Source organism: Ascaphus truei, chromosome 5 (assembly GCF_040206685.1).
Source record: "Ascaphus truei isolate aAscTru1 chromosome 5, aAscTru1.hap1, whole genome shotgun sequence".
Taxonomy (NCBI): Eukaryota; Metazoa; Chordata; class Amphibia; order Anura; family Ascaphidae; genus Ascaphus; species Ascaphus truei.
Window position 1 is genome coordinate 43,405,048 of NC_134487.1, and position 25,122 is coordinate 43,430,169.

Below are 25,122 nucleotides of genomic sequence, written 5' to 3' on the forward strand. Positions count from 1 at the left end.
GTAATGAAGTCTGATTTTTTTTGTTTTGTTTTAAACCTTCATTAAAGAGAGACCTATTTTTAAAGTGCATCAATCCATTTCCTTTTGCATCCCAAACACCTTTTTTCATTGTGCAAACCCTTGTGGCTTTATGTTGGAAAACTGGATTTAAAATAGTCTTGGCTACCACTGCGTTTTCTACAGACTATACAGTAAGAGCGGCTTTCCTGTTATTGAAAATGCATCTTTAAATATTTCTTTTTTTTGAACAAAAGTCAAACTTACGGTTTGTAAATTAGTGTTTTCTTGGTACCGATGAGAGAAAATCTTACACTCAGTAATTCTATTGAATTATGCAACACAATAAATGTTTTACATGCATAGTAATGTGCTTCATTACAGCATCTATTCCGCATTTATTTTAAAGATCACATGTAAGGTATTCTTTTGTAAAATGTAAAGAAAACATACACAACTATGTATATTAAGCGAGCAGCATAAAACTAGAACATTTCATTCCTTATGACACTGACACATTTTACAGTAATTTTTCAGATAATTTTTTCCAGTGATAGTGAAAATATTGCAATTGGATCCCTTCCATACAGACTCCACACAGAAAGGGGGAGATTATAGCAGATTTAAGCAATTAATAATGTAGATTAAACTGCATAAAAAGCTACATGTTGCTGTCAGAGTAGATGTACGTGTCTCAATGTATTTAACAATTCATTCCCATGGAGACTGATGGGATATACAATAACTATCTTCAAAAACTTGTTGGACATCTTTTTAGAAAGGAAAGGGATACAGGGACATGCCTAATAAGTAAACGTGGGATGGCTGTTGATCCAGGGAATAATCCGATTGGCAATATTTGGCGTCAGGAAGGAATTTAATTTTCCCTTTATGAGATATTAGATATTTCGCTGGTGTTTTTCTGTTTGCCTTCCTCTGGATCAATATACTGGAAGTACAAATATAGGATAAGTATCTGTCGTCTAAATATAACATAGGTTGAACTTGATGGACATAAGTCTTTCTTTTTTTTTTTTTTTTTTTTTTTTTTTTTATCAACCTCATTTACGATGTAACAAGTGTTGGGCAGCTAGAGAATATGAAGTGGTAAAGAATGCAAAAGCTGCTCCGGCAAGTTTTTCCCCTTCAGTTTAGCTGAAGCTTTTTTTGGAGACTTCTGCTAATAGTCTAATTTGTTTCCATTAACAAAGTTATTATGCAGATTTTCAACAGAGGATTAATCATAACATTGTAACACCTCTGCTTGCTTTCAAAAGATGAGGCAAATAGTTCCTATTTTCACTGCAAGAAGTTACAGATTACATATACATATATGTGCACACACATACGCACACAAATTACTGAAACAGTGTTGGGCTGTGGCCCCGCTGGCGCAGAGAGTGCTGAGCGCGCGATGCTTGCCGATTTTACTTACATAAATCTATATGTGTACTTTAAGTCCCCGCACACCCGGTGCGCAGGCACGCACGCTCACTCAAGCTTGGCGCTTGAGTAAACAAAAAAAATCTACCAAGATAACTTTCAAGCGCGCTCAACTTGCCCACAACGCCCTCCTGTGCGCGCTTGCGAAATAGCCAGGAAACCCGGTGCTCATGCTTGGAGAGCTGGTGACGGCACCGCTCTCAAGCATGAGCGCAGTCAGAGCCAGCGGGGCTGCAGCCTTAGAAAAGAGTAATGTACAATTGACATGTGCAGTACATACCTGCCTTTGACAACGTTCTAGATAATTTAAGAAAGTGTGGATAAAAGTATTTGCAACATAAAGAAAAAGTAAACGGCACCCCTAAAATAAGACCGACGGTCCTGAAAACTCTATATCAGGACAGAAAAGAATAGAATGACTATATTGGGCTATGTCTAATCTTTTCACACACTACTTACGGCATTGGATCTTTTCTGGTTAAAAACCGTTTCATTGCCCGTAAAGTTATTTTTTTTTTCCCCCTTGCATATGATCTTTAAGTAAATACAACTGGTTAAATGTTTTGTTTGTTTTGTTGTTTTTTTGGCAAATGGATCTGTTTTGATTGGAGTGTTGGTTTTTGTTTCCTTGTTGCTCTAACTTACACAGACCTAGATAGCATTACACTGGGTAAGTATATCTAGCTTCTTGTGTGTTGTGCAACTGCATGACTTACTAATTATTCATAAGCACTAACCAGAAGACCACGCAGACCTTCTGAGAATGTGCACCGATTGCATGTCTTACTTTGAGAACATCCCTATATTTACAAACTTTAAACTTCATCTTGTTTGAATTGTGTAAAATATTAACAGTTGAATGCTGATAATATTGCTTCCGATACTGTAAAAACTTTGCATCATTAACTGTTACAACCTAAGATAGCTATGGCATTGTAACCTAATGAATAACTCATTAGGATTTTACTTTGATATCACATCTAATATTAATCCTTTCAACTGTCTTAGAAATAATAAAGCACACAACTTAACACAATGTGTTTTATAGCAGTGTTCATTTTGAACCTTCTTTACAATGTATAGAAGTACATCAAACCTTTGTTCCTTTTTTAACTGCAATGCATATCACATTACACTTACAAGGTAAGGTAAGCGATACAATTGAAGAAAACTGTTGCATCTCTAATGGTATAGGTGAGCTGCAAATAGATTTTTATTTTTGATCCAGATTATTCAATATAAATGTAATTTGGTTCTTTGGTACATTAAAGCTGCAGTTCAGTCTTTTTTTTTTTTTTTTTAATTATTTTTTTTACTTCAATAGTTTCATGTGGGCAATCTCTACTTACCTAAAGAACTGCATAGCTGCAGGTCAATTCGTTCTCCATGTATTGATCGGCGAAATTTGGTGACATCATTAGAGCTGGCATATGTTTTTCTTCTGCTTCTGTCACTCAGTGGAAGCTCATGAATATTCATGAGCACTCCTGCACTGACATGTGCAAGAGGGAGGGCAGGGCTGACAAAGGGTGTGACAGGACATGAAGGGGCAGTGCCTTAGCAAATGGTTGTTAAAATAGAATACAAGAAAATTGGTCTTTCAAAGTTGTTTTTTTAAAAACAGAAAATGCTAAAAGTATTTTTTCTTACTACAGAACTGATTTATTAAAAAAAACACACATGCAGGATATTGACTGAACTGCAGCTTTAATATGAAGAGGGGTGTCAATACTTAAAAGCTAGGTGTGTTGTAGAGAGGCTACAGTTTTTTTGCTTGATGGTATTGGCATATCATCATACAATTGACAAATGAAGAAAAAAGCATTAAAGCAGCAATTCTCCCCACCGAAGCCTATATAAGTTTAGCTCATATAATGTCGGTATCCTGCTCCCTGAGCATTTCCTTCGAAAAATAAATAAATACAAATATAGTGTTCAAAATCCTGATATATTTATTGCTCGTGTCTGAGGTTAACATGGGAACTTGGAGGCTGCACCAATTTTAACCTCCTAGACACTTAAGTTTTCAAACTGTAATCTCCTTAACTGGGCATCATATTTTAAAACCAAGAACCGCTTCAACTAGGCAAGAGATCAGGGCAAACTGCTTCTTTAAGCTGCTCTCCGGAAACCACCTCTGACGTACTCTGGTTGAGGTGGGCTCGTTGCACGAAATGGCAATTCAAACAGCTGTATTTTACTCTTGATCGATATTGAGGGTTGCAGTGCTGCATTTCTATTGCCCTTCATTGCAACTACATATTTGCTCCATTAGGCGATGCCTTGGGGGTAAAGGAGTTACATACCGAAACCCTATAAGCTCATATTGGACCCCCAAAATTATAAAAAATATATATATATATATATATATATATATATATTATGCGTATAGGTGTCACAGAGGAGTGCTACTGAGCATGGCAATATATATTTAAAACCAGAGACAGAACATGAAACACAGACAGAGCTCAGTGCCACATTCATTGACACAGATACACAGTACAGTGCCTATATATATATATATATATAGATATATATATATCTATATATATCTATATATATATATCTCTTTTGAATAAAATGGTCTTTTAGTTTAACTCTTTGGCCAAAGTGTTGTAAGCCCTTGAGCCCCTCCAAGGCAGACCACGTCTCAAGTGTCCTAACACTAATATAAATTCTTAATAACCTGTACATTACGAGGAAGATTGATTTATAATAAATCTGTCAAAATTTATTGCATAGTTCTAAGTCTGATTGAAGCTCTTATTAACCTGTACAATACCAGGAAAAGCACTCTATTAGATTTGTCGCAATCAAACTGTGTGCAGGTTTCCATGACTGTGGAAGGTGAAGTGGAGTGAGCTTTTAACCATCCAAAAGCTTTTAACCATCCAAAAGTGCGAGGGGGTGAGCTTCAAACCTGGGAAGGAGGAGCCACCCTCCAAATCAGCTAGGACCAGCTGAACAGAGTTGCACTTAGTTGCATAGTTCTAATTTTGACAGATTTATTATAAATCATTCTTCCTGGTAATGTACAGGTTAAGAATTTATATTATTGTTAGGACCCTTGAGACGTGGTCTGCCTTGGAGGGGCTCAAGGGCCTACGACACTTTGGCCAAAGAGTTAAACTAAAAGATTTTATTCAAAAGATATATATATCTTTATATATACTGTACCGTGTATCTGTGTCAATGGATGTAGCACTGAGCTCTGTCTGTGTTTCATGTTCTGTCTCTGGTTTTAAGGGTAAAGGAGTTAATTTCATTGAAATAGGAAATCTTAATACTGTACCATTTGTATAATGTAATATGTAATGATGCACGATAAAAATGACACAGCTTCTTTCAGTTTTTTATCAAATTTGTCAAACTATTAAGCATTTCAATAGTGATCTGTAAAATTAAATAGCTCTACAATTGTGGATTTTTTAAAATAACATTTTCTTTTTTTTCTAATTTTCCATGTTGTTTGACCGTTCCACCTTAAAGCTCAACCTTTTAAAGGGTCCAATGTATGTGTGCAATAACATCGCTACACATAGTGTGTTTAGAATAGCAACTTTAACCCTTAACCATCTCATGAATCCCCCAACTGTTTGTGCTTTGGAAAAAAGGGACACAATCCATTCCATTTCAGATCTGAAATCCCTACATTACACATCGCCTCCTGGATATGTTGGGCTTGTATTTTGTAGAGTCGGACACATAAAAGATTAGAGATTGTAGCAAGCCGTTTAGTTGCTTACATTATAAATAACCAATTCCAAACTACTTTTTTTTTTTTTTAAAGAAAATGCAGAAAATAGCAGTGACGAGGAGGGGGCATTGCATAGCCCTGGAACAGAAGGCAGGTATGCTATATATGAACACCGAAGGGATTTTTCTTCCCGCAGCCTGCAACCAATATATTTCCTTTTTAATGTACGAAGTATTTTATTTTTTTATATGTAAATTTTTGTTGGAATTACTTATTTAATGTACTTTAATAGAACATATTACAGTTTTTGTAGACGTATGTTAAAGCACTGCAATTGAGGCTGTTGCAATATGCCATTTGAGCACTTGTATATTTTTAAAACATGGTTAAAAGACAAACTTATGATATGTGTGATGGTGAACTGAACGAGAACCTAGAAATCACAGATAATATTGGACCAGAGCGCATACAGATGTAGAAAGACTTACTGTTCTTGGTGCAGCGATTTTCAGTTTTTTCCGATGCGGCCGCAGATCTCGCGGTCCGTAGACCGTAAACTGCTCAGGAGGATTAACCCTGCGGGGTTCCATGCTTCTGAGTGAATGCAGAGTTAGAATAAAGATCTTCTGAAGGAACTCTGCTTTCCCATAATAATCCTGGATTCACAAATCATTATTATTTATTTGTAAAGCACCAACATATTCCACAGTGCGGTACAATGTGGGTAGAGAGGGACATCCATTACATAAACCGAATGACCTACATATCAGTGTAAACAGGTACAGAAGGTAATGAGAGCTTACAATCTAGAGGGACAGAGTGTAACGCGGGATGGAGTATGATACAGCAGCACATCTGCTCCCTTTAAGGTTTGGGGGTATGGATGCTTGGGGTGTAGATAGCATGAGGACTGGTCATTACACTAATGGTTGCCGTTGATCTCTTACTTAAGCTTTAAAAAAAAAAAAAATACATATTTTCCATGAAAGAATTCCTGGCCAGTGTTTATGATTACGATGCCCTGCTTAAAAATAAAAGCGAGGAACGAGGTTATGCATTTCATATTCCACACTCGAAACACAATATTTTACAGGTGTTTTTGATGTTGTGTACATAGATGCACTTTAAAACTGGTCCCCTTTTTTTTTTTGCTTAGTTCATTATCCTCTGATCTCCTGAAACTGTGCGGTGAAGTCAAACCCAAGGGCAAGGTAAGCTTGATAGTTGAAGCAAAGCTAGTTAGCTGTAAAAATATAATATACAAGCATACCCCGGTTTAAGTACACTCACTTTAAGTACACTCGCGAGTAAGTACATATCGCTCAATAGGCAAACGGCAGCTCACGCATGCGCCTGTCAGCACGTCCTGAAAAGCAATACTGGCTCCCTACCTGTACCAAAGCTGTGCGCAAGTGGGGAGACTATAGAGCCTGTTACACATGTTATTTACAGCTGTTATGCACGTATGTGACGATTGCAGTACAGTACATGCATCGATAAGTGGGGAAAAAGGTAGTGCTTCACTTTAAGTACATTTTCGCTTTACATACATGCTCCGGTCCCATTGCGTACGTTTATGCGGGGTATGTCTGTATACACTGTATACACTGTATTAGCTCCTTATTTCCCCTTCCATTATGAAGGTAAATAATGTTATCGAAGATTGAAACCCCCAAAAATCTGTATCTACTGTACTTCATAAAAGTTTATTATACGGTACTATTGTGCAACTAGAACTTTTTTTGTGGGGGTACCAATAGATCAATGAGCTACTGAAAAGTAATGTTTTTTCCCCTCCAATTCTTGGATCAAATAATACAAAATTGGGTAAAATCACCCAAATCAAATTCCTATAACGTCTTCCAGAAGATAAAACAAACATTTTGTAACTGATCAAACCATATCGACTTAAAAAATATTATGCAAATCCCAAAAAGTTAGTGTTCCAACAACGTCCATCCATGGTTTATGAGAAACAACTTGTACGACTAATGTTGAAAAATTTCATATAGAATAAATGTCCGTAAATGTCAAGGAGATAATGAACTTAACAGCAGATAGAAGAGGAAAAACAGAATCTTGGCGGTCACTGCTCTCCATAAACAATCCAAGCGCAATTAGTAAAAGAAAAAAGCTTTATTTAATCAAAAAATAGACATCGGTATAGGCTAGAGAAGCAGATATACTGAGTGCTGCAAGCAGATGAAAAGGAAAGAATCACTACAAATAGTTATAGAAAGAGAACCTGGTTGTGTGCATACAGCTCAAACCCGTTATAGCGCGATCCGTTAGAACGTGATCCGAGCATGGCTCCCGAATTTTAAACCTCCATTTTGCCGCGCAAGAACCGGCATCTCTCTCCTCAATTCATAGAAGCTTTCCTCTCTGCAGCCATCCACGTGCTCTCCTCTCTCCAGCTGTCATGTGCAGTCTTTTTTTTTTTTTTTAAACATCCATTTTGCCGCGCAAGAACCTTACCGGCATCTCTCTCCTTACTTCGTCGAAGCTTTACTCTCTGCAGCCTCGTGTGCAGTCTTATTTTTTTTTTTTAAACATTCAATTAAATGCTTTATTGACTAACGGACACACACAAATTGAACATTAGTACATTATGTATTAGACACATGCAGGGATTGAACTCATGAACTCCACTGCCAATGCCATACCTCTTACCTCTACATCATAGGCTGGGTGTGACAAAAGATGCCCTATAAATATATTTATCCTCTGTAAGGAGAGGGTACTCTGATCACTCTTAAGTTAATTTCTAGTGACATCACACAGTCAGTGTGGTGTAGGGGTAAGGTTTGCTTCACTAGCATATGAAAGGTTCTATTCCTGTATGATATGGTATAATTAAAAATTTAAATAATGATTTCTAAATGATTATTTTATTTTTATTATATTGTATAATTTATAAATTAATAATAAATTATTTATTATCAATACTGAATACTTATAAATATTATTAATTAATTCATAAATAAATAAATAATTATTATTAATTATTAATGAATAATTAATAAATAATCGATTTATAATAATTTTTAATTTTTTTTATATCAATACTGAATACTTATTAATACTTATTATTTATTTATGAATTGTTAATTAATAATTATTACTTATTGAGTAATTAATACATAATCGATTAATAATAATTATTAATAAATAAGCAATAATTAATATTTATTTATTGAGTAATTAATAAATAATTAATAATGCTTAATAATAATTAATAATCAAATAATAATGAATAATTAATTAAGTATTAATAAATAATCAATTCATAATTATTAATTTATTATTTAATCATTAATAATAATTATTAATACATATTGATACTTAATAAATAATTAATAATTAATTATTACTTAATAATAATAATTATTTTATATATTATTATTATTTATTCATTTATAAATTATACAATATAATAAAAATAAAATAATCATTTATAAATCATTATTTAAATTTTTAATTATACAATATCATACAGGAATAGAACCTAGAATTGAAGGTCCTGAGTTCAATCCCTGCATGTGTCTAATACAAAATGTACTAATGTTCAATTTGTGTGTCCGTTAGTCAAAGCATTTAATTGAATGTTTAAAAAAAAAAAAAAGACTGCACACGAGAGGAGGAGAGCAAGTGGACGGCTGCAGAGAGTAAAGCTTCTACGAAGTGAGGAGAGAGATGCCAGCGCGGCAAAATGGAGGTTTAAAAAAAAAAAAAAAAACTGCACATGACAGCTGCAGAGAAGAAGGGAGGAGAGCACGTGGACGGCTGCAGAGAGGAAAGCTTCTATGATGTGAGGAGAGAGATGCCGATAAGGTCCTCGCGCAACAAAATGGAGGTTTAAAAAAAAATAACTGCCGGTGAAAATTTTACGCAATCCCAGATATAACGCAACCTAGGGGCTTGAGCTGTACTTTTTTTTAAAACATTTTTTTGTTTTTATATCACATTTATATTTCCATATTACAAATGCGGCTTTATATTTTTCTCAGGTTTTTTTCCATGGTTTTACACACCTTTGTGATTTCACTGAAACGATTGTACATTTATTTCAGGAACCAGTAGGAATCCCAGGGAATTAACATAATTGTGTGTGTGTACATTCCGCTAAAGCGGTTTGTTACTTGAATGGTCTTACGTAAATGTTGATATACTGTGAGGGTTGTGTTCTAAATAGTAATTGCAATGCTCAACAGAACATTTCTACAAGAATGACCATATTTATTACATGGCTAATTATTGATTTTAGGTTACAAGTTATTTTTATTCTTTAATATTTAAAACAATTCTAGGATATGTGAATGCAGAAATACTATTGTAAGCAAAGAGGGTAATTACAGACAAGTGCATAGTTGTGGTGCCATGCATCTATTTGACTGTTTTTTTTAGCGCAAATAATAGTATTTGCCATTTTAAACAAATTAAATGACTCAACATTTGTATATAATTTAAGGGAGGGCACAGGTCATATAGAAGAGAAAATACACTTGCCTCTACCAAGTATGTAAATTTGTGAAAGAGCAAAGATGCAACGGGAGAAGTGTTTATAGCTACGGGAAAAAAAGTGAGAAGCTTCATGCGGCCTTGTCTGCACTCCATAAAGTCAGATCTGGAAAAGGACTCTCAGAAAAACCTCAAGTTACAGGATATTGTTAACAAACAGCACTTTCGACAGTGTTGTTGTATTTGAAGGAAAAAGTCTTCCTTCGTAGAAATAAATCTATAGAAAACAATCTCCCGTGATAATGTGCACTTGTATAATGTGTGTGAATAAAATAAATTTTAATTGAAATGAATAATATACATGGTAGTGCTGAACACTTGGGGTCAACAGGACACACAGCTATACATACAGACTGACTAAAAGATTCAGTAATTCAGGACACAGAACTACTGGAGCATTTGTCTCTAGATCAGTGTCTAAGAAAGTATCCTGCCTCAGTGACTGATTAGGTCATATTAATTAGAGAGTGGAATAGGCTGAGAAGAAATATTTCTTCAACAGGTATCTGTGTATTGGGTTACCCTGTGTGTCATTGTCTGATCCCGCATTCGGCGTATGGGCAGCCCAACAGCTTCTGCCAGTGAACTTAATCACCCCTGTTAACGAGGTGATTGTTTGCTGAATAAGGCTAATATATCTAAACCTGGAGTTTAAGGATAACCGAGGTGGGGAGGGATCAGAAATGAGGCAGAGGGAATACCCTATCAATAATGGCGCATAACAGATGTGTTGCAGCTGACTATATAGATAGCTAGAGTCTGAGCAGAGCACAGATTTCCTTATTAATAGCGGTGGGTCCGCAGACCCAATCTGAGCCGTTACTACACTCCCTTGTTGAGTAATGGATCGGCACTGACTGACGTCAGTGCATATACATAGAACCGATCTTTTTGTGTATGCATACTTCTTCCAGGATACAACTACCTGTTGCTACAGCATAGGGGACTTAAATAGCATCCTGTTGTCAAGGAGACCATGTTCCCATGTTTAGGACAACCAATGACAAAAGCATGGTATCTAATAGAGCAATTTAGATGGTACATTAACAGAGGTATGTTCTGTTCATTTATTTTATTTAGATAGTTTCTAATGGTAATTCAAGTAGATTCAATATTGTTAATCAAAAGTACACATGGCAGTAATATTCAATTTTCCTGATCCCTGTAGAGACTGATTTCAGAAGAACAGTAATTTCTTCATACGGTTTTTCAGTGGTGGGTGAACATGACCAATACAGTTGTTCCCCTTAAATCCAGGGGTACTGGGTTCAGTCGTATCAATTGTGATTTAATGTTTAGGTGCTCTTAAAAAACTGAAGTGTCTATTTTGTGTTCATAATCCATATAGATTAGCATGAACAGGGGAAAGATATAGCGTGCGCTCTAATTTTGAAAGACTCATGGACCCTGATCATTGTCACGTCGAGCCTATATGTGACCAGTCATAATTGCCAAGAGTGTGGCGGTTTCTATATGTATGTGATGGAATCAGATCTGATTTCCTCGAGGTGACCAGATGGCAAAAGTATTATAGTCAGAGGCAGGGTCCATGGTATGCGTGGTCTCCCTCTGCGCCATTACACACAACTACTTACTCTTTGATTTAAAAAAATAAATAAAAAGTCACCACCTGTGCCCCCACCTATGCCAACCTGTGCTTGGGTTGGTGGGAGGAAGTGCTTGTTTTCAGTGATAACTTTTACATTTATACCTATCACGTCGACCTTTGGTCACGGTATATTGATGACATCATTATCCTCTGGCAGGGAACACAAGAACAATTTGAGGAATTTAGATACTATGCTTTTGTCATTTGTTGCCCTAAACATGTGACCATGGTCTCCTTTACATCAGGACGCTACTTAAACACTCTGCTGTAGCAACAATTAGGCGTACACTGGAAGAACGTGTGTTCTAAGAACCAAGGCTGTCAGTCAGCACCGATCCAGTACTTGACAAGGGGGGGTGTGTGGTAACTGCTCTGGTTGGGTCTGCGGCCCCACTACCACTGTTAATAAGGAAATCAGTTCTCTGCTCAGACTCTAGCGATCTATACTGTCAGCTGCTTCACATCTGTTATATAGATACATAGTACATGAGGTTGAAAAAAGACATACGTCCATCAAGTTCAACCTATGCTAAATTTAGACAACAGATACTTTATCTTATATCTATACTTACTTATTGATCCAGAGGAAGGCAAACAAAAAAAACCCAGTGTCATATCATCCAAGGATATCTCATAAGGGGAAAATAAATTCCTTCCTGACTCCAAGAATTGGCAATCGGATTATTCCCTGGATCAACATTCTTCCCATGTTTACTTATTTGGTATATCCCTGTATACCTTTCCTTTCTAAAAAGATGTCCAACTTTTTTTTTAACAAATTTATTGTATCTGCCATCACAGTTTCCACGGGTAATGAATTCCACATTTTAACTGCCCTTACTGTAAAGAACCCTTTCCTTTGTTGCTGGTGAAATCTTTTTTTCCTCCAACCTAAAGGGATGACCCCGTGTCCTTTGTACTACCCGTGGGATGAATAGTTCTTTTTAAAGCTCCTTGTACTGCTCCAGAATATATTTGTATATATTTATCATATTCCCTCTTAAACGCCTTTTTTCTTATGTAAATAAATCTAATTTTGGGATAATAGGGTAGCCCCTGCTGCAGCCACAATTGGATGATGTTGTGAACGGTGCTTTGGGTGTATACAGTAGTAGATAGGTGAGAGAGAGAACCCAATTTAGCACTCAGGTTCACGCTCTGAAGATAAGTGAATGGTTTAAAACATAATCTTTATTAATAACAATATATATTAAAAAATGGTTGATAGAACGACGTACTGAAGGTAGGTAGATCCTGAATAAAATAGCCGTGTTGGCTCCGGATCAAGCTTATAAATGTACCAGAAGTTTTAATAAACGGCTGGTATCATGTTAACACAGAATTCCTGATGTGGACCTGTGTGGAGAGTGAGTACTCCAGGTGTGTCCGGTTATGTACTGAGTCTACAAGTCACAAAGTTGGTATCTCAATCCTAATAGGTGATTGTAGATGTGACTTATAGCAGCTAACATACATAAAGAGCAAATAAACTATGTACATCAGTTGTAATTTATTCATACAGTTATGCTCCCCTGTGTAGGTCTGTATATCCACATTAGCATCAGAATGACCCCAGGTGACCCACTGAGAATGATATCCAGGGGTGTAATGACCTATATAACCTGCGTAGTCCTAGTCATAGGTAAGTAGCTTGACTAATATCCTGGGGTGTACGATGGGGTTCCAATACAGGAGACACTATTTGTGGGAGACAGACTAGTACCATATACTTATATCAGAGGGTGAGATAGTAGCAGAGACTGAATGGTAAACCTCCTTGATGCTGTGTAAAGTGACAAGCACAGCAAGGCAGCTGCAGTGTTGCTACAAGTGAGGTTTCTCAGGGCATAATCGTATCGGAACACTGTCCCTGTAAACACTGATAAACGAGGATGAGGGTGACCATCGGGGCACTTATATCCTATATATATCTGCATGAGCAGACTGCCGCAACAACTCGCGGTGTTGGTTTCATGCGGAGGCAGTAACTGATCTGCGCGTGCACGTGTCTGGAATGAGCCGACGCGCGCGTTTCGCGAGAGCTTTGTCAAGGCGAATGGTAAGTAAGTGATACTTACCATTCGCCTTGACAAAGCTCTCGCGAAACGCGCGCGTCGGCTCATTCCAGACACGTGCACGCGGATCAGTTACTGCCTCCGCATGAAACCAACACCGCGAGTTGTTGCGGCAGTCTGCTCGTGCAGATATATATAGGATATAAGTGCCCCGATGGTCACCCTCATCCTCGTTTATCAGTGTTTACAGGGACAGTGTTCCGATACGATTATGCCCTGAGAAACCTCACTTGTAGCAACACTGCAGCTGCCTTGCTGTGCTTGTCACTTTACACAGCATCAAGGAGGTTTACCATTCAGTCTCTGCTACTATCTCACCCTCTGATATAAGTATATGGTACTAGTCTGTCTCCCACAAATAGTGTCTCCTGTATTGGAACCCCATCGTACCCCCCAGGATATTAGTCAAGCTACTTACCTATGACTAGGACTACGCAGGTTATATAGGTCATTACACCCCTGGATATCATTCTCAGTGGGTCACCTGGGGTCATTCTGACGCTAATGTGGATATACAGACCTACACAGGGGAGCATAACTGTATGAATAAATTACAACTGATGTACATAGTTTATTTGCTCTTTATGTATGTTAGCTGCTATAAGTCACATCTACTATCACCTATTAGGATTGAGATACCAACTTTGTGATTTGTAGACTCAGTACATAACCGGACACACCTGGAGTACTCACTCTCCACACAGGTCCACATCAGGAATTCTGTGTTAACATGATACCAGCCGTTTATTAAAACTTCTGGTACATTTATAAGCTTGATCCGGAGCCAACACGGCTATTTTATTCAGGATCTACCTACCTTCAGTACGTCGTTCTATCAACCATTTTTTAATATATATTGTTATTAATAAAGATTATGTTTTAAACCATTCACTTATCTTCAGAGCGTGAACCTGAGTGCTAAATTGGGTTCTCTCTCTCACCTATCTACTACTGTATACACCCAAAGCACCGTTCACAACATCATCCAATTGTGGCTGCAGCAGGGGCTCCCCTATTATCCCAAAATTAGATTTATTTACATAAGAAAAAAGGCGTTTAAGAGGGAATATGATAAATATATACAAATATATTCTGGAGCAGTACAAGGAGCTTTAAAAAGAACTATTCATCCCACGGGTAGTACAAAGGACACGGGGTCATCCCTTTAGGTTGGAGGAAAAAAAGATTTCACCAGCAACAAAGGAAAGGGTTCTTTACAGTAAGGGCAGTTAAAATGTGGAATTCATTACCCGTGGAAACTGTGATGGCAGATACAATAAATTTGTTAAAAAAAAAGTTGGACATCTTTTTAGAAAGGAAAGGTATACAGGGATATACCAAATAAGTAAACATGGGAAGAATGTTGATCCAGGGAATAATCTACCTACCTTCAGTAAGTCGTTCTATCAACCATTTTTTAATATATATTGTTATTAATAAAGATTATGTTTTAAACCATTCACTTATCTTCAGAGCGTGAACCTGAGTGCTAAATTGGGTTCTCTCTCTCACCTATCTACTACAGTAAATAAATCTAATTTAGCTAGCCTCTCATAAGTTAACTTGTCCATCCCCTTTATTAAGTTGGTGGCTCTTCTCTGCACTCTCACTAATTACATAATGTCTTTTCTAAGGAGTGGTGCCCAAAATTGTATTCTATATTAAAGGTGTGGTCTTACTAATGCTTTGTAAATGGGCATAGTTATGTTTACTTCCCTTCCACCCATTCCCCTTTTAATGCAAGATAAGATCTTGTATGCCTTTGCAGCTACTGCATGACTTTGGGCACTATTGCTAAGCCTGCTGTCTACAAGCACTCCTAAATCCTTCTCCATCAAGGATTCTCCCAATTTATCCCCATTTAATTTACCTGTTTAAGTTACCTGTTTATTCTTGCTTCCCAAATGCATAACCTTACATTTATCTGTATTAAACCTCATCATCCATTTACCTGCCCAAGTTTCCAGTCTCTCCAAGTCCTTCTGAAGAGAAATGACATCCTGCTCTGATTCTACTACCTTACACAATTTAGTATCAGCAAAGATGGAGACTTTGCTCTCGATGCCAACCTCAAGGTCATTAATAGACAAGTTAAAAAGCAGGGGTCCCAGTACTGATCCCCGAGGTACTCCACTCATGACCTTGGCCCAACCTGAAAAAGTTCCATTTATGACAACCGTCTGTTGCCTATCCTTCAACCAGTTTTCAATCCAGGTGCATATATTTTTACTGAGTCCAATTTGTTTTATTTTGTACACCAACCTCTTGTGTGGAACCATATCAAAAGCCTTTGCCAAATCTAAGTAGACCACATCAACTGCATTACCCTGGTCTAAATTCCTATTTACCTCTTCAAATATACAAATAAGGTTAGTTTGGGATGATCTATCCTTCATAAATCCATGCTGACTATTACTAATTTTGTTTTCCATTAGGTATTCCTGAATTTTATCCCGTATTAAACCTTCAAGTAGTTCCCCCACTATTGAAGTTGGCCTTACAGGTCTTTAATTCCCCGGTTGTGATCTAGTTCCCTTTTTTAAATATAGGCACTACATCTGCTTTATGCAAACCTTGTGGTACTGAACCTGTGGAAATTGAGTCCTTTATTATTTAATGCAATGGTTTGACTATTACTGAATTTAACTCCTTAAGAACTCTTTGATGTATGCCATCGGGGCCAGGTGCCTTATTTACTTTAATTTTATCAAACCGCCTATGATCTTCTTCCTCAGTTAACCAATTGTTCATTAATATGGATGTTGTGGCTTCCTCCTGTGGACTTACTATTGAAATTGATTCTTCCCTAGTAAACACAGATGCAAAGAATTTGTTTAATACCTCTCCTTTTTTTTTTATCTCCAATAATCTGCCTGCCCATCTCACACTGAAAGGTTCCTATATTTTCTTTTCTAATTTTTTTTGTTTTGTTTTTAAGGTACTTGAAGAATTTTTTAGGGTTGATCTTACTTTCTATTGCAATCCTTTCATTAGCAAAAATTGATTATTTGATTCCCCTTTTGTAATTTTTGTTACATTCCTTATCATTCTGATACGATGCCTCCATCCCTTCTGACTTCAAGAATCTAAATGCCTGCTACCTCTCCATTTCCTCCCCTATCTGTTTATTTAGCCACATTGCTTTTGATTTATTTCTTTTATACTTATTACCCAAGGGTATTACTAATAAGTGTGCTTTTCTAACAATGTTTTAAAGGCTGCCCATTTATCTTCCACATTTTTCCCTGCAAAAGCATCATCCCAATGTATTACTTGTAGATTAGTCCTCAGTTTATTCAAATCTGCCTTTCTAAAGTTGAAGGTGTTTGTTGAACCCAAGTAATCTGTTTTTTGATAATTTATTTAAAAGGAGACCATGTTATGATCACTGTTACCCAAATGTTCCAGGACTTGAATATTTGCTATTACTCCTACATTGTTTGATATGAACAAATCCAGTATTGCCCCTATCCTAGGTTGTTCCTCAATAAATTTGGTCCTATAATTGTCTTTAAGAACCCCCAAAAACCTGTTTCCTTTTGTTGTAATGCTAATCTCATTGCCCCAGTCTGTCTGGATAATTGGTCACCCATTATGCAAACATGACCTAGTTTTGATGCCTTCTCCATTGCAAAAGTATTTTAGCTTCTTCAATCTCACAGATATTTGGTGGTTTATAGCATATCCCTACAAACATTTTCTTTATACATTTACCTCCACGGCTAATTTCTATCCATAAGGTCTCTACATTTTCATCTTTCCCTTAATAGACATTTTTCCTTATTATAGGTTTTAGATCCGGTTTAACATATAAGCATACTCCACCTTCTCTTCTATTCGCTCGATCCTTCCGAAAAAGGGAGTAACCCTCTAAATGAACTGCCCAGTCATGAGTTTCATCCCACCATGTTTCAGTAATACCTATGATCTCATACTGCTCTCTTGTAGCTATTAATTCAAGCTCCCCCATTTTATCTGCCAGGCTTCTTGCATTAGCAAGCATGCATTTGTAATTTTTTTTTTTTTTTTAGCCTGTACTATTATCTTCTTCCTTCCTGCGCCAACTTGATTTAGTCTTTAGAAGTTTTCTAGTATTATCTGTATTTACTATGATTGTGTCGCTGCTTGTCAAACTCGCACTTGCCCTTATTCTACCTCCATAACCCCTTGTTTCCTCATCTATTCTTTTTAGTTCGTTATCTGTTTAATTCCCCTCTCCCCTCCATCCTAGTTTAAAACCTCCTCCAACCTTTTTAGCATTCTCCCCCCTTGCACAGAAGATCCCTCTTCATTGATGTGCAATCCGTCCCTAGAATAAAGATGGCACCTCTCAGAAAAGGAGTCCCAGAGCTCCAAAACCCTCCTTCCTACACCACTTTCTTAGCCATGCATTAACCTCCCTAATCTCTGACTGTCTCCCTGCGGTAGCGCATGGCAGTGTTAGTATTTCAGAAAATACTACCTTGGAGGTCCTTGCCTTAAGCTTATGGCCTGCATCCCTGAAATCATTTTTAGGACCCTCCATCTTTCTCATTGGTGCCAACATGTACCAAGACCACCAGGCCAATCCCAGCCCCTCCCAACAATTGGTCTACCCAATCCACATTGTGCCGAAACCGATCACCCGGGAGGCAACAAACTGTTTGGTTCATGTGGTCACGGCAACAGATTGCCCCATCTACCTTCCTAATAATGGAGTCCCCTACCACCACAATCTTTCTTGTATATGAGCATCTTGAGTCCCCTCTGTGCTGGAGGCTGCTTGAGGTATCAGTCTCCCCCAGCCTTGCCATTTCTGCCCTGACACTCCCAATATCTTCTCTCAACATGGCAAATCTATTGGGTTGGGTCAGCTCAGAACTGGCTTGCCTCTCCCTATTGCCCCTGCTTCCCCTTCTAATTATTACCCAGCTACCTACCTGCTCCTCACTAACAGTGCCACTATCTGCACCACTAGTCGAAGCAAGGGCCTGCTCAGTGAGCACTAAACCCCTTTCAAGATTGTCAATATCCCTCAATATTGCAAGCTTCCTCTTCAGATCAGCAATCTCTGACTCTAAAGAGACCACCTGCTCACACTTCTCACAGAGGTATGCTCCTTGGAGCAGCTGCTCCAAGTGCACATACATGTGGCAAGATATGCATTGAGTGGTATTTTCAATCTGCTCATTGTAGCAACTATGAAGTTTATAAGTACTAACAGTAAACTGTACTTCAATATACTATACCTTGTTTAACCCCTTCCTTGTTCAAACTCCTTCTAGTTCTAACTGCACAGTTGATACAACCAGCACTTGAAATCAACCAGTCATGCAGATCAGGACATGCAAGCCTATACACCATTATTGATGGGGCATTCCCTCTGCCTCACCTCTTATCCCTTACCACCCAGGTTATCCTTGTTTATTCTTAAATTCCAGGCTTGGATATATTAGCCTTATTCAGCAAACAAGCAACGTGTTACAGTGGTGATTAAGCTCATCAGCAGAAGCTGCTAGGTTGAACATACGCTGAATGTGGAATCAAACTATGACACACTGGGTACTCTACCTGCCTGAATTAGGCTGTGTTCCATAAACCTAATATACACAGATACCTGTTAAAGAACTATTTCTTCTCAGCCTATTCCACTCTCCGACTGATTAGGTAATTAATCAGCCACTGAGGCAGGATACCTTCTTAGACACAGAACTACTGGAGCATTTGTTTCTTGATCGGTGCCCTAAATTACTGGATCGATTCATTATATGTATAGCTGTCTGTCCTGTTGACCCCAAGTGTTCAGTACTACCATTTTTGTTATTCTTTTTTTTTTTCAATTAAAATTGATTTTATTCACACACATTATACAAGTGCACACTATCACAGGAGACCATTTTCTATAGATTTATTTCTATGATGGAAGACTTTTTTTTTCAGATAGAATTACTCTGTCAAATGCTGTTTAACAAAATGCTGTTTGACAGAAATACCTTCAAGGTTACAGGATATTGTTAGTTTTTTTTCCAGATCTGATTTTATGGATTGAGTGCAGACAAGGGTGAATCCTTTCTCTCTTTGTTGCTTGAGGGGGAGGACACGGCCTCCAAAAAGCGCAAACACAGGTTGCTCCTATCGAGTCCTTTGTTCTTAGGTGGTATTTGTAATCTTATTTCTTATAATACATACAGGCTCGGAGGAGAACAACAACTCAATTGGAATTGCTTTATGCAGATAGCGGTGAATCAGCCCCAGACCTCAGCACGGGAGAAAATCCTTTGCCAAGTTATCTTCCACCAGTTTCAGAAGTGCAAGAGACTGGATTGAACACAGAGACAAGTGGCGATATTGTTAGGGAAAAAGATCTCCTACCCCCACCATCTGGCTTACCTTCTAAAATAGGCAGCATGTAAGTCTGTCCTTGCAACATTAACAGACACGGCTTTTGTGGTGAATGTTTTCATTGTTTTCTAACATACTGTGCATGAGATTAGCAAAACAGGTTCTATTAATTCCAAGAATTCAAAAATAACGGATCGGACGTTTTTAATGAGCGGTCCTCCACTTTTTATATAATGACATTCACAACATTTGATTTTCTAATGCAGAAATGCAAGTAATTACTTTTTGATGAATCTTTCAATAACTGGAAGAAAGTATAACTCTAGTTTAAACAAATAAGTCTTTTTTTTACATTTAATTTAAAGAGACTTGGTAAACCTATATTTCAACTACAATTCATTATAGTGATGATAGTGTTTCTTAGCAGTCAAGTTATAGAAATACTGTAACTACAGTGCTTGACTGAAAAGTCACCATTATGTATTGTAAGCATGTTTTAAAACATGAACTCATTAATTCAGCCATAACCCTTCACTAAACACCTTTCAGTAAATTGCTTTAAAAAAAAAGACACTACTGTAATTGTACATTGTGGTTTTTTGTACAGGACTGACTAGGCAATCATTTGGATGAAACAAAACTTCCAATTTGAAACTGAATAACTAGAAGCATATTCTGTCTTTTATCTATTTAATTGTGCTAAAGGCATGGCACATATGCTGCATTTTACTTTTGTCTTTGCTTGTGTGTAAACACTTTGGTGTGAAATACAGTACTTAAGAGATAACAATGCTCTCTAAGTATGCCTTGATAATGGTTTCTTTGATCCTCAGCAGTTTGATACATGCTAACCCAAGCAGCCTATTAAGTAATGTTTGAGCTGAATGCTTTTTGCTGCACTGCATTTATGACTGTTTTATACCATATTGCAAATGACACCCTAAAGCTGTCAGCAATGAGTCTTTCATCTCCACCCATCTGTATTTTGCCTTGGAGAAATTAATTTATCATCACATGGTACTAAATTTGCACATCTAACAGTATGATGCATGTTTTAATGACCCGAAATGTTTGTTGCATGAGCGTTTGTTTGGTGGCTAAAATAAGCAATAAATCGCTTTAAGCACAAGTTGCTAAGTGCTTCTGTGCTCTGAGTAAAAAGATGATTTAAAGGCAGCTTTTTTTGCTGTAAATATGAATGGAGAGTGGATAGGTTTAGAATCCTACTTGCATCAACATCTGTAATATTGTTGGAGACTGTTGGAACTTCAAGATACAAATAATATGGCAAGGTAATGTACTGCTTTCTCACTTTTCTATATTTGCACGTACCTAACAAACCGCAAAATCCAAGTTGGGGAACTTGTATTTGGAAAACTTAAAACAGCACTGCTTCCAGATTTAAAGTCCAACCTCTGGAGTATAGAAGACTGTTTATAATGGCTTCCCCTGGGATTCTAGAAGTATCCAGCAAATCTTTCTTCTGTCACTGGTTGCCTGCATCTTTGGGTGTCCTTTCCCCATAATCTTTATCTTTAAAACAAAAAGTGTATTGTTTAATTTTTATTATCTAGCTTTGCAATTTTGCATTGATCGAAAAAGGTTCAAATGACCATAAGTCTCAAACCGCTTGCAATAGCGGTTCCCTACCAGTGGTGGCGATTGTAGGCAGTTTCCAAAACAGCCAGATTTTAGTTCATCCTTTCTGTAGGGATGTCCAGAGCTATTGTGTGTAATTTACTAAAAAAAAAATGCTGTTTAACATTTTTCGCTGTTTACATTAGGTTGTCCGCATTTACTGTGTGTGGTTTTGAACAGTTATTTAGATTTTAGAAAAGGAGAGACTAACCTCCCACAAGCTGCTCAATAAGCAGATACGTGTGGATTGGCTAAATACATTAATCACACCCTATTGAGCATATTGTGGGAGGTTAGTCCCTCCTGTTCAAAGTATATAATCTCCCAGTAAGGTCCCTGTAAATTCACTTTACTTGCATACATACTGCTACTGAGACATACCTTGATGTTGGTTAGCAGGCTTGTCATTATTTGATCAATGGATGTAACCAAAAGTCTCCTTTTGTCTTACAGACTTAGGTTAATCAAATCACTGCTGCAATTGATCAGGGAGTGTAGAAATGCAAGTATGCAAGTATGCAATTGATGCTTAACACTATCTACGGTATAAAACAATTCTAGTTTTGCAATCGTTCTACAATGTTATTGTAATCCACAAAATCTGCATGTATTGTGTTCTCTTAGTTGAAAAAAGTTGAAGCAGCCACAGCCGAACGGAGACGGGATTGGTCTCTTAAGCTTATAATTGAAAATCTTCTAAACATCTAAGATTCTGAAACAACTTAACATAAAATAACTTTGATACAATATTTGTCTGGTTACACACGTTTTTAGGTGACATCCCCCATTGCGGAGCCAAACGGAATGGCACTTTAAGATTCCGTAAATGGTAAAAGTTGACATACACACAGCTGACCTAATGATGAAGAGGTGGATGAGATGGTGCTCACAAATCACATATATGCCCTTTTTGAATAATCAATTTGACTCCATAAATGTCCATGGGGCTATATAAATGTCCACAATAAGGCAATCCATGCACTGAATGACCAAGGGAGATAGGAACCTAATGCTGTTCACCCGACAACCACAATAAATGGCCCTTAATGCTTTCTTCCCAAGGGAATAATATATAATATAATCAGTAGTACTAGCATGAGGTAATGTAATGCAGGGATGTTGCCTATTACCGGCCAGTATCTTGCCAGGACAGTCCAGTCACTCCCAAGGCGTGCAGTCCTTAAAGGAAAGATCAGAAGATGTAGGTAGAAGCAGGAGCACAGCAAGGGTCCAAGATGAAAAAATAAAAGATACCAGGGCAACTCCAAATATCAATGATAAAGTCCTCCCGGACGAAACGGGTTGGTGCGTTTTTTCACCTTCCATTGTGAGCTACATTCAATAAATTCATTGATATTTGGAGTTGCCCTGGAATCTTTTATTTTTTCATCTTGGATCCTGGCTGTGCTCCTGCTTCTAACTACATCTTCTGACCTAAGGATAAAAACTGATCAAGGAAATGGAGAGTCCCCTTTTTAATTTCTCGTTGCATAGTAATAGTACTTTATATAACAGTACAAATGAGGCCTTTTTATGCATATCATAGGTTTATGGAATTCGGTCACTGTCTGCGTTACTATGGTTTGTGAGTTGACCAGTGGAGTGCTGTGGCCTGTACTGTGGCCTGTACCCTGTACTGTGACCTGTACTGTGACCTGTACTGTGACCTGTACTGTGACCTGTACTGTGACCTGTACTGTGACCTGTACTGTGACCTGTACTGTGACCTGTACTGTGACCTGTACTGTGACCTGTACTGTGACCTGTACTGTGACCTGTACTGTGACCTGTACTGTGACCTGTACTGTTTAATGTCTTCATTAGTGATCTTACCAATTGTATGGAAGGGAAAGTATGCCTTTTTTTTTGATGACTACAACAGTTGAAGCTCCGGAGGGGTGGCAGAGGAAGGGGTTGGTGTTGCCAAAATCATGAATTATTTTGTTCGATTTATAATAATGATCAAGAGTATGGAAGTTAATGTAATGCCCTTGAATCACAAACTGCTTCGTCAGAATACATGATTAATGGCAGTGTGTCAACTGCTTTAAAGTCATCATGTCTACCTACTTTTAAGTAAGCTATCAATGGGGAAAGCCAGCAGGATTTGGGTTGTACTTTGGTATTAGCAGCATAAAGAGAGGTACTGATGCCACCTTAAAAATCATTGGTTACAGTTCACCTACCTGTGTTCAATTCTGGAGAGAAGAACAGGACATAAATAAATTAGTGTGTGCCCCCTCCCCCCCCCCCCCTAATCAGGAGCTTGAGAAAAATCTCTGCAGCTAATCAGAGACAAGCTGGTAGGATGCACATTGTTACCTGGAAATCTGAATGAACCAAGGGGCATGGGAATCTTGGCATCTCTGGCCCTTGATTCCCTCAATGCCCCCCCACGGTGACGGGCCCCAGCCAGTCTGATGGGCCAAATGGAAATTCAAAGAGCTTCCATTGATGATGTGGGTACTTGACTTCTGCCCCCCTGTCCAAATGGTTTTGAGACCTCAGACTTCCTCTCTGGGTTTTGATCCCCACTGTATGAGTAGACACAGTGACACTGTCTGAGAGTCTCAGACCATTATTCTGTGCACAAGCATATGTTTTAAAACACACTGCTCCCTAAAATATACACTTTAAAAATATCCTAAGTCTTTTGGTTATGGGAAATAGAATAAGAAGCTGCACGCTATTTCTTACTAGCCTTATTACCCACACTCTATACAATACTTAGGACTGGACTTTTAAAAGTCCCCTCACAATCTTGTAGCTGATTTGAGTACCCCCCGGAACCTCTATACCGGTTCTGGGGGACCTGGGCATTTACTGGGTATTCCCCTTAACCTAGGGACCCCTTGACTGTCAGGGATGCCTCACATCCCTATGCCCCATTTACCTTTCTGGTCTGTGCTAAAGCGGGGAACTTGGCGGTGAGTCGCGTAACTGTTTTCAAGGGAGGATTTTGACCAGAGGTCTGTGCCTAGATGTCTCCAGGAATCTGACTTGATTCCCGGATACATTTTTGGGGTGGACAGCAACTCTGGGCCCTGTCTACCTAGACACAATGTGACAACACTTTTACTGCAAACCCCCCCTTTAAACTCATAGCCTGTGGATCTCCACTGGTTGGTACTCTTGGAAAGGTAAAACACACACAAATTCTTTATTGGTGCACAATCACATACATTTCATGTATAACCAATGGGTCCAAGAGCCGACACTCTAAACCCACAAATATGGTTGAGGTAACCAGCTGGGCAAAATACCTTGATTGATGGCCTGGTTACCCTTTCGCCATCACAACATCTTTTCAGAAAGGTATACCAAATAAGTAAGCATGGGACGGATGTTGATCCAGGGCAGGGCTCCTAGGAATAATGCTGAAGAATTTACAATGCATCTGATCACAGAGTTGCTATTAGAGATGGTTGGGGATTCCTCAGAATTTCACTTGGGGTTCCTTAACCAAAAAAAGGTTGAAAACCACTGATCCACCGCACCCACTTCCTTCCCTGTTAGACCAATCCCTATCATATCCCTCACTTTTTAGGGATATCACCTTTCCCCCTTCCCTCACCATCCCTCCCCTTCCTGTTTATTTTATGTGTTTTTTTGTTTGTTTTTTGCACGGTGTAATTTCAAGGTTTTTCACTTTTGCTCATTAATACATATCAGCATTTCAAGCATAATTTGATGATATTTCACTGGGGTTTTTTGTTTGCCTTCCTGTGGATCAATGTAAGTATGGATATAGGATACAGTATCTGTCATCTAAATTTAGCATAGGTTTAACTTAATGGACGGATATCTTTTTTTCAACCTCC

General features: G+C 37.9%; 1 protein-coding gene across 11 annotated transcripts in view; it reads left to right on the top strand.

The window, feature by feature from the left end:
• The window catches only part of KIF21A (kinesin family member 21A), a 152,738-nt gene that overhangs the window by 102,537 nt on the left and 25,079 nt on the right, over positions 1 to 25,122 (top strand). For 9 of the 11 annotated variants that reach the window (XR_012801633.1, XM_075599749.1, XM_075599748.1 and 6 more), the window contains 4 exons: positions 2,090 to 2,110; positions 5,231 to 5,291; positions 6,294 to 6,348; positions 19,513 to 19,730. Coding sequence is in view for 10 of the 11 variants with exons in the window: in XM_075599749.1 (XP_075455864.1) it covers positions 2,090 to 2,110; positions 5,231 to 5,291; positions 6,294 to 6,348; positions 19,513 to 19,730 (355 nt within the window). In the remaining variant the exon portion in view is untranslated. The remainder of the gene's footprint in view (positions 1 to 2,089; positions 2,111 to 5,230; positions 5,292 to 6,293; positions 6,349 to 19,512; positions 19,731 to 25,122) is intronic. The other 2 variants (XM_075599751.1, XM_075599755.1) reach the window with 1 other exon arrangement.